At 40.4% G+C, this 9,619-nt stretch overlaps 2 protein-coding genes across 2 annotated transcripts; one reads left to right on the top strand and one right to left on the bottom strand.

Moving 5' to 3' along the window:
• Positions 1–910: 910 nt before the first annotated feature.
• ccnj (cyclin J) lies at positions 911–4,838 on the bottom strand. Its single transcript, XM_077729828.1, has 6 exons — positions 3,548–4,838; positions 3,224–3,316; positions 2,703–2,913; positions 2,319–2,618; positions 1,980–2,139; positions 911–1,871 (listed from the first exon to the last, which is right to left on the bottom strand). The coding sequence occupies exons 2-6, from the start codon at positions 3,290–3,292 to the stop codon at positions 1,529–1,531; spliced, it is 1,083 nt and encodes a 360-aa protein (XP_077585954.1). The 5' UTR covers positions 3,293–3,316; positions 3,548–4,838; the 3' UTR covers positions 911–1,528.
• znf518a (zinc finger protein 518A) lies at positions 4,151–9,589 on the top strand. Its single transcript, XM_077729827.1, has 3 exons — positions 4,151–4,528; positions 5,615–7,735; positions 7,827–9,589. Exons 2-3 carry the CDS (start codon positions 5,629–5,631, stop codon positions 8,474–8,476), a joined length of 2,757 nt encoding a protein of 918 aa, XP_077585953.1. The 5' UTR covers positions 4,151–4,528; positions 5,615–5,628; the 3' UTR covers positions 8,477–9,589.
• The last annotated feature ends 30 nt before the right edge of the window (positions 9,590–9,619 follow it).

Here is a 9,619-nt window from a genome sequence, read left to right as displayed (position 1 = left end):
ACACGCAATGTAATTTATCAAACCTGGGGATGGAAAGGAAGAAAAAAGACACAATTAAAGGTGAATAGTTATTTTCAAATTTACTTTCATCATTAAGAACATATTATTCAATGAAAGAAAGCTGTCTTTAAATTGAATGATGAGTTGCATGTGAATTAAGCTACTGTATTGCTGCTGTAAGTACATGTGCAAATTGCATTTTTTTAACACAGTAGAGGAACTCACATTTCAGTGGGAAATGTGTTGTTGGTCTCCCTTTTGTGCCAGTGAGTTACACTCCAACAAAGGTCTAGACTAGTGCGCTTTCTACCGAGGAAACGAGGGTAGTGCAGGGAAAGGGAAATGAATGAGGTCGTTGATATTTATAATTTGGACAACATTGACGGGTCGGATTATAAAGCCTAATCAGTCATATATTGCCCGCGGGCCGTAGTTTCCCCATGGTGGTTTAGGGTTATTGTTAGCGCAGGGGTGGCCACGTCCGGGCCTCGAGAGCACCTATCCAGTCTGTTTTCCACGTCTCCCGAACCGTTAGGGTTTCTTTACCGCGCTGCATTATGGTCAGGTTTAGTGTTAAGATTGGCTAGTAAAGGGGTGGCCACGTCCGGTCCTCGGGAGCCTCTATCCAGTCTGTTTTTCATATTTCCCTCCTCTACCACAGCTGAATCATATGATCAACTCATCAGCAAGCTGTCCAGAAGCTTCATACTGATTCCAATTATTTGATTAATGCGTGTTGGTGCAAGGAGACATGGAAAACAGACTGGATATGGGCTCTCGAGGACCAGACTTGCCCACCCCTGAAATATACGTGTTCACAAGTTACACAAAATGCAGGGACCTTTCTTATCCCAACATTATAGGTGATGTAGAGGCATGTAATAATGTCAATGAAAACTTTTGGTAACAATTTGAAGTTCAACAGAGGTTTATATTTTAATTAAAACTTAGTGCACAGCACTGACTGAAACAATTTGTGTACACAAGAGCAACACACTTTCCAAATATGAACTGATTTTTTTGGAAACAGTTCACAGTTATGAAAACCAAAAAACCCCAAAACATCTATACAAGTACAAAAATATTCAACAAATGTGCGCCATTTATTTCCCAGAAAGGGATATGAATCCGGTGCTGGTATCGCCTCAACTAAGTATTGTTCTCAACAACATGGCTGTTAGGCATCTTTTGTGCAATACTTTTACGTATTTTAGCTCAAGTAAATAAATAAATAAATATTTTGGCATGGCCAAATTATAACAATTTGAAGTAATACCGCTGTGCAAGGACTCTAGTGGTATACTTGAAAAGCCTCATAACAGTTATCAACTCAACAAAAACCCTAACAACAGCTCTCCACAGAAAAAAATACTACAGAATAGCTTAAACCTTGAGGTCCAAAGTGCGGCATGTATTCATTCAACACCCTTAAAATTAAAAACGTGTTATCTTTTGGGATACTGAACTACCTTGTAACACAAAGAAAGATATCTTGACTTCTATTCAATAACAAAATGCCAGAAGTCCATCACCGGTCAAAGCATGGAGCAAAACTATAAAGCATGCCGACTTGATAAACTCTGTTAGTTTGGTTCGATTTTGGTTCAAATGAGGTAGTTATTGTCTGAGTACTGCCCTGCGGGGGTCCGTTGGAGACCTGCATGGTGGTAGTGGGGGGTAGATATGAGGCAGCCCTGAGGTTTGCTGCAAGAGATGGTTGCGTAGCTTGCTGGGCGTACTGCATGCCAGGACGGTGCCGGTACGGGGCCGCAGTGGCTGCCTGACTCAAACTATGGCACACCGTCTGACCTTGTTGCAATGGCTGTTGGCATTTCTGCTTGTTGGCCTCTCTAACATCACTGTCATGTGCACTGGAATAAAAAAGGGACAATACAAATCAGTGTGTTTTCCTTTAAAGTGTACTTTTTTGAAAGGTCTGAGGAGAGTTTATATAATTAATTGTAGAGTAGAATACACACGTGAGGAGCTTCTCAGCACATGGGACAAGGTTCTCCCACATATATCCACTGAGCCGCTGCAATCGGGGAGCCCACGTGGGGGATACATGCAGGATGAGGCGTGAGGCAGCCACGCATGCCGCAGCCACCAGAGAGGGTGCAAAACATAAAAATCCATGATCTAAAAGAAGAAGAAATAGGTAGGATCTAATTGTAGATATATATTTTGATGTTTAGATTTTCTATAATGTCACGATAGATTACACCAAAAAAAGTTTTTTTTCAGGAATGTGTGAATAGTAGCCTAATTTACAATTAAAACTGATTTTGCATGCAATATTAAACTTTTGATAACATCACCTTGCAGGGAGACCTCCAGGAAGTAATCAGCATACTTGGCCATGTAAAGTCTTGTTTTCTCGAGGCAGGACATAGGCCAGCCATCATGGAGATCTCCCTCATGTACTGCAATTGAAAGGTAGTATTCTATGAAATGAGCAGCAGTGGGGAGGTACAGGTTCCACTGGAAGGATTCTAGAAGGAAAAGCTCCATGTTTAGTAGAGCCTGCTTAGTCAAAACAAGGTTTATGGAGCTCATGCATCCTAGGCTGTTCAGAATGTCCAGTTTTGGAATCTTGTCCTCTCTTTCCTCAAACTTGCCTAAAAGAAGTAAATCTGAGCATTACAACACATGAAAAAACTGCAGAAATTTCCTTCTAAATTCATGGTCTCAGTTACACTTACTGGCCAAAAGAAGACATGAGAGCGAGACCATGTGAAGCTGGTGAATAGTGACATCATAGCGGTCCATGAAGAGGTCCAGCAGGTAGACAGCAAGGTGTCTAGCTGTTGGACACAGTTGGAAGTGGTTGCTGATGATGGCTATGAGGTCTGCAAAGTATCGCCTCAAGTTGAGCTGAGGGGACTGGCCTTTGAAGGAGGGCAGCTTGAGCTCCTGATTGACAACATTTTGCATTAGTCCTTCATTCTGCCTAGCAAGTCACCAACAAATAAAGCAAATTGAGCCTTGATGTTAATATTTCATTTGTCTTCAATGTGTTCTGAAGCTGAAACACTAATTTGTAGTACATTATCAGAATGACAGTCTATTTGAATAGACTGGGAGCCACAGTAAGTAATGATAACAAACTAGATCCAAATAATTTTCTCGTTTTCAGAAACTAAACTATAAAATCTTATTTTTGATGCGACAGTCAGCTCCAACTTACACAGTTCCTACACCAGACATCAGTCTGGAGACTTACATTGCATCTCAGCGTTTGATAAATATCTGTAGCCAGTTGTCCTTTCCACCAATGGTCCTCTAGCTCCATTTAACGCAGGGGCTTTAGAAATATCTGAAAATACAAACGAACAAAAAAAATGAAGCGTGATTGCATTCTATCAGCAATTATTACGTCAGTTAAACACATTTCACGAGAATACTACAGCGCCTGATTTAAAAGACGCATGATGATGATGCGGCAGTAGTCGGTACTGTTAATGCTAGCAGCAGCAACTGTCCTGTCCGTTCATTCATAAGTTTCAAAGAACTATATTAAGAACATTTAGCAAAGGGGAAACTTCACCTAGTGTGCACATGAAGGGAATGCAACAGTCCGTTTCGGCAAAGTAAATTCCAGAGTATATTCGAAGAACATACTCGCAAACCGCACTGAGAACTAATCAGTCGGTGAAACTTCTTCGGTCTGCATGTGTCCAGCAAACACAGCTGCAGACTTCACCGCCACCGGAAATACAATCATCAAGGTGAACCGCTATCAATTACAAAATTAAACGCTCTACAATGAGAATGTATATATATTAACACATACCTGATGAGAAACTGTTATTGTATGTTATTTCAATATGACGTATACATTCTGAGATGATTTTTTAAAGAGAAAAATAAACTAATATTTGGTTTGACTTTACTCTAATTTTTTTTAAAATTAATTTCCATTTGTCCTTGAAAGCAACACGGTGTGCGGACAGACGGCTGATTGGACGGATGGGTGGATGGATGAAAGGATGGATGGATGGATGGACCAGTCCAATCAATTTTGACAGGGCTGGCCGCCCATCTAAAATGGATTGGACGTCTATCACCGTCAATAGCAGCCAATTAGTCCATAATTAATAATAAACATGTAAAAGCCCACCCTCTGAAAAATGACGTGATCGGACCCGGATCTCCTCAAAAGTTTGGGCACCACTAATTTAGCGTCCATCGTAGCGAATGGCAGTGAAAGAGTTAATAAATGGATTGATTGCCTTTTAAATTATTGTCAGATATCCAAAGTTAACCTAACTCAGAGGCAAATATGTTTATAGGTTTAATAGGACAGCGAACAATGCATAGTTTTCCGTTTCAAACAATTCAAAACAATATTTTGGTTTTGATCAATTTCGCTCAGTCGCTATAGTCAGGATGAGGTTTGAGACAGGACGAGCTGCAACTGAGTGCCATCAGGCTAAAGGCTAAAGGGGCTCAGAGGCTGTAATCCCCGGATGATGAAACCATCATGGCTGCCACTCGCTGAGCTGTCAAGCTCTCGACAAAAGAAAAGGTAAAAGCCGAGACACTACTCTCCCCAGCAATTCTTCGCCCCGATCTGCCTTTAATTACGCCGTCGCAGCGACGCCCCGCAATAATATGCAACGATCGTAACTTTGCCCGACGTTTTTTTTTATTCCTCAAGTTATTTTGTCTATGCAAACGCTTGGTGCGTCACGTCATTTAAAACAAACGAAACGGCACTTTGCGTCACATTTTCGCAGTCAGATCGACAGCAAACGCACAAATCTTGTTCTTCTGGGAATTGAATACAGTGACAAGTCCTCTGCTCGGTTGTATTTAAATCGTCACTTCCCAATTCCATACGCGTCTGTCGGCTACATTCTCGTCACTTTGTTGTGGTTAAGTTATAGTAGTACAATGGCCGCCCCATTCGCCGACGAGGCTGCAATGATATGATTACTTTTGGTGGCTCCTTCTGCTTCACTCATTATTGGATTAGCAAATTCCGACAGGGATCTCATTGCATATTGACTGTAAATGGTGATCAAGTGGTTGTGCACAAAAGTGAGCCCACCAGCAGTGGCCGATCACTCAGTTATTCAAAAGAGTTCCGTGTTTTCCGCCAACGGCAAATGATAGAATTTTCAAACATAACAAGTTCCACCATATCTAGCAACAGGTGGACATGTACCAAAAAAGAGTGCATCTATTGTGTGAATACTGTCTGGTAAAGCAATGATTTACAACTATTTTGTGGATCCATGGATGCACAGAAGGGTGATTCTTTGCTTTTCTATGGTCAGCTGTGTAATTTTAATGCTGGGTTACTAGTATGGTTGGTGCAAAATTGTCCAAAAAGCATCTGTAGCTGGTAATTTCAATTGTACGCAGACCTCGCTGAAGATGATCCATGTTTAGGGACACGGCATAATAATTCTTGTTCATATCCAATATGTTTACACTTGTTAAAGTGAACTGAATCCTAAAACTTTTGAATCGTTTTGAAGACATTTTTGTTGATAACACATGTAAATCTTAACATATCCAATACACACTGTATATTAAAATGGAATATTGCTTTCTTTTAAACTAGTTGATTTGAATTTGCATTGATTCAATTTATTTTTACTCATAGGAACCTGAAGGCCTATGGACTTGGTGAATGTTTACAGCGTTATCTCTGCTCCAAATAAAAAGCAGCGCGCTCGAAAGAACAATCGAGCTGGGCGCAAACGGCTCCGCCGAACGAAACCTTCAGCTCCTTGCTCAACTATGCAACGTGAAGCTCAAAATGGACCAAAACATATGTCCGAGGAACATGAACATAGCACAGAGTGGCCTTCCTCAAATAAGCCCAACTTAGAGTCACAACCAAGTGAATGCTGGACAAACCATAATATTGATGCACTCAGGTTCACGTGCTGTCATTGCAAAGACAATCAAGAGTATGTTTCCAAAGACTTAGTGAGACACTTCAAGGAAAACCACAGAGGGAGCTCACCTATTTTTTCTTGTCATATGTGTCCTTTTGATGCACCTGACCTCTCATACCTAAGGGTACATCTGTTAAGCCACAAAGACACTTTTTCTAGCTGCAGCATATGTAAGGATGACATAAAACGCACCTGGGCTGAACTGAGTACTCATCTTACAATTTGTCACTGCCAAAATGGCAAATATTCTTGTGAAAAATGTCCAAGATTCTCGACTGATGATGTGGCAGTGTTTTTAAAGCATATGTGTGTACATCATCTTGGCCTTCAAACAGCAAATGAGATTGAACTCGACAAAAGTAATACTCAATTTGCTTCTGTTAAAGCAAATGAAACTTTACGTTGTCCCTACTGTAGCTATGAAGCATCTCAAAATCTGGTGCTTGCAAAGCACATTAATGCAAACCATGGTTGCCTGAAAGGTGACCAGAGAAAAAAGAAGATCCGTTCCAAAGCAAGGAACTCAAACAATACCCACATAAGGCCGAGGTTAACAAGAAGTTCAGTCAAAGAAATGTGCTGGTTGACACAGGACTGCCTTTCTCTTCCAGGTAGAGACTTCTTGAATAAATACTGTGATTTGTCAGATCCCCAAACTACTCTAGAGAAGACCCAACAGTTTTTAATGAAATCTGTAGCAGGGGAAAAGGGTGACCAGAAATGGACCAAGGCTCTTAAAAGTGTTCTGTCCAATGTTCCTCAAGATATTAGCATCCATCCAAAGTCTGAGAATTGCATCGTGTCTAATTCTGAGGAGCTCACTGTCCTCACAGTCCAGAACAAGATAACTGTATCCCAGAATGGTGCTACCTATCCTAAGAGATTAAAAGTGGTGGAGACAACAGAAAAAGAAAGTCTAACCCCTGAAAGTTCTGCTACCGATGCTCATTATGACAATGGCCAAAACCGACGTCAAGTAATTTTGAATGATACCCCATATTGCCTGGACACTGAAACAAAAGATAGCAAAGATGTATTGAATCACTCTCAAAACAAACCACTTGAGTTTGTTAAAATCCTGGAGAATGGAGAGAACCATATATTAAACTTAAACCACGGGAACGATGTAAAGCAAGAAGACATGCAGCTGGGCTTTGAGGAAATCAATCATTCTTGTGATCCAATCATCACAACTGAGAGCCAAGAGCAGAAAGCCACTCATAAAGACAAACCAAAAAGTACTACTTTGAGAAAAAGAAGAAAAAGAAAGACCAGGTTTAAAAAGGTGAAGAAAGTAAGCTCTGAGCTTGCCTTAAAGATTGTGTTAAAGAAAAATCCTGTCAAAGAAAGACAGTGGGTGTCACAAAGCCCTTTACTACCAGTGGAAGACCAGTCCAAACAAGCACCTCCTGACACAACAATGCAGGTCTCGATACCTATGATTGATCAACATGACCCCAAAGAAGCCGTTACAATAGCACATGCACTATCAGAGACTGAACCTCCTCTACATGGAGACACAAAACCTGCCCAGTTGAAGAATTTTCTTAATGAGCAGCCTTTCGTGTCTGAAGATTTGCCATTGCCATTTGATAGAAAAAATGACAATGTAAATAAGACATTACAAGTTGTGCAGACTGTTCATGATAAGAGCACCATGTCAAATTTAATGAAGACATCCATCGAGCTGTGTCCTGAGACCATGCAGTTCCCTTGCTCCAACGGATCCCCAAACTGCAGTGTGTCAGCTGTTGATGATGGGGCCACTCAAAGCACCCCCAGCAATTCTCCCCCTTTTTCTCAACCTGCTATTACATCACATGGTAAGACTACAAATGATACTTTATATTGAAATGAAACTCACTGTTAGATGCTGCAGAAATGTCTAAACTAGTGTCAAATTCAACTTCACAGGTATTATGAACCCAGCAGGGAAAAGGCAGAGTGACCATGATATAGAAGTGCCTCCCCAATCCAACACAGACCATCTCAGCAATTCTGACCAGCCAACAAAGAAAGCCACGGGACAAAAATCACAGCCAGCCTTTGTACGCTGCCAGCAGCCACTTCCAAAAAACCTTCAAAGAACACTGAAATTGATAGCCATGAATCCCTCTCAATTGATCAAGCGTCCTGTGAGAGACCAGCCAGTCGTGGTACTCAATCACCCAGATGCAGACGTCCCAGAGGTGGCCAGGATTATGAATGTGGTCAGCCGGTACAAAGGAGACGTGCAGAAGGTAGTGCTGTCGCAAAGGACTCTGAAAGCACTGTCAGCTGTGACCAATGGGACCCATGAAGCAAACCTTTATATGGACGCTCAGACTCAACCGCCATGGCACGGGGAGAACCTAGTCCAGGAAAGGTTTGTTTTGAAGCTTAGGTTGCGTAGACTTGGCAGGAAAAAGTATGAGGTGGTTGATGCAGTTTCGCCCAACAAAATAGTTGCAAAGAAATTCAGTTGCTGGTTCTGCGGCAGGGTCTTTGAAAAGCAAGAGGTGTGGATGGTTCATCGCCAGAGGCACCTGGTGGACTGGGAAAGGCCAAACTGTGAAAACTTTTAAATGTCGCATACACTGAAAAAATGTCTGGAATATAACTGCAATACAACAAAACAATCATGGAAAAAGTGACAATCATGTTTTCCAAGTCTTAATTTAAATGTCGCACAACCTGGACAATCTCAGGGTAACATTACCTACCATAATCTTCATTCTAGGCCAGGTGTGGCTCCTTTAAAACTATCAATGCAAGGAGTTTATTTGTAAAATCACAAAAATGTGATCGCTTAATTTAGTTTGAGTAACCTTTCTGTTGACCGACCCTTTTTTTAATTTAAATACACTGTTGCATTTTTTTTTAAAGCAAACACTGTAATTGTGTATTGCCACACAGTTTGAGCTATATATACGGGTAGGCTATAGCATATTTATAATTTTGAAATGGGATGCCAAGACCCATGTTAGTCAGAGATACCAAAACTCTGTATTGTTAAAGAAGTAAAACAAAAGCAATAAGCTGTTTTATTCAACATTTATTTATGGCTCTCATAAATGGAAATTATTTTGGGGCCAATGGAATATTTTTGTAAATGTTATGTAAATTCCAAATGTTTAAATCTAGTATTATCGATGACCGATATGTTTTCATGCATTGCCATGAACAGATTTTCCTTAACGTACTACATTTTATACCTGAAGTTATTTTATGATGTCAGCAAATGATAGATTTTTTTTAAAATCTGACCTTGATTGGTTGTTTTTCCAATTGCTTTTGTTTGACGTAAAAATGTTGATCTATTTTTTTTTTTTACTTGCACTATTAGGAGGATTTCTATTTCCGTTACCTCACCCCAAGTTGACAGGAGTCTCAACAGTGTCCTCATGTGGCAAACACATGTCCTAAAGCATGACATCTCAGTATTGACAGCACAAGAACGAACCGTGGTGTGTCTCTTCTCTGTGTTGATGTCACTCAAGGACCATCCCTTTTTAGAACTCTTTGTAAATATCAAATCTTCAATTCAGAGGAGAGATTTCTAATTGTATTGTACATAGTCGAACTAGTGGTACTCTAAGAATAAGATGTACTTCTCATAAAGTGCCTTAATTTCTTTTATGCAACAAATCTGCATGAACATTATTTGATCGGAGAATAAAGTTATTTTCCTGGTGACATAGAAACTTGCATTTTTAAAAAATAATATT

Source organism: Stigmatopora nigra, chromosome 12, assembly GCF_051989575.1.
Source record: "Stigmatopora nigra isolate UIUO_SnigA chromosome 12, RoL_Snig_1.1, whole genome shotgun sequence".
Taxonomy (NCBI): Eukaryota; Metazoa; Chordata; class Actinopteri; order Syngnathiformes; family Syngnathidae; genus Stigmatopora; species Stigmatopora nigra.
This window is presented reverse-complemented; position numbering and strand designations above follow the sequence as displayed.

Coding starts and splice junctions, on each gene's coding strand:
- ccnj (XM_077729828.1), bottom strand. CDS start 3,292: ATGGAGCTAGAGGACCATTGGTGGAAAGGACAACTGGCTACAGATATT. Junction 2,914..3,223: donor ATCAAACGCTGAGATGCAAT/GTAAGTCTCCAG, acceptor GTTGTCAATCAG/GAGCTCAAGCTGCCCTCCTT. Junction 1,872..1,979: donor TGTGCTGAGAAGCTCCTCAC/GTGTGTATTCTA, acceptor TTTTTATTCCAG/TGCACATGACAGTGATGTTA.
- znf518a (XM_077729827.1), top strand. CDS start 5,629: ATGGACTTGGTGAATGTTTACAGCGTTATCTCTGCTCCAAATAAAAAG. Junction 7,736..7,826: donor ACCTGCTATTACATCACATG/GTAAGACTACAA, acceptor TCAACTTCACAG/GTATTATGAACCCAGCAGGG.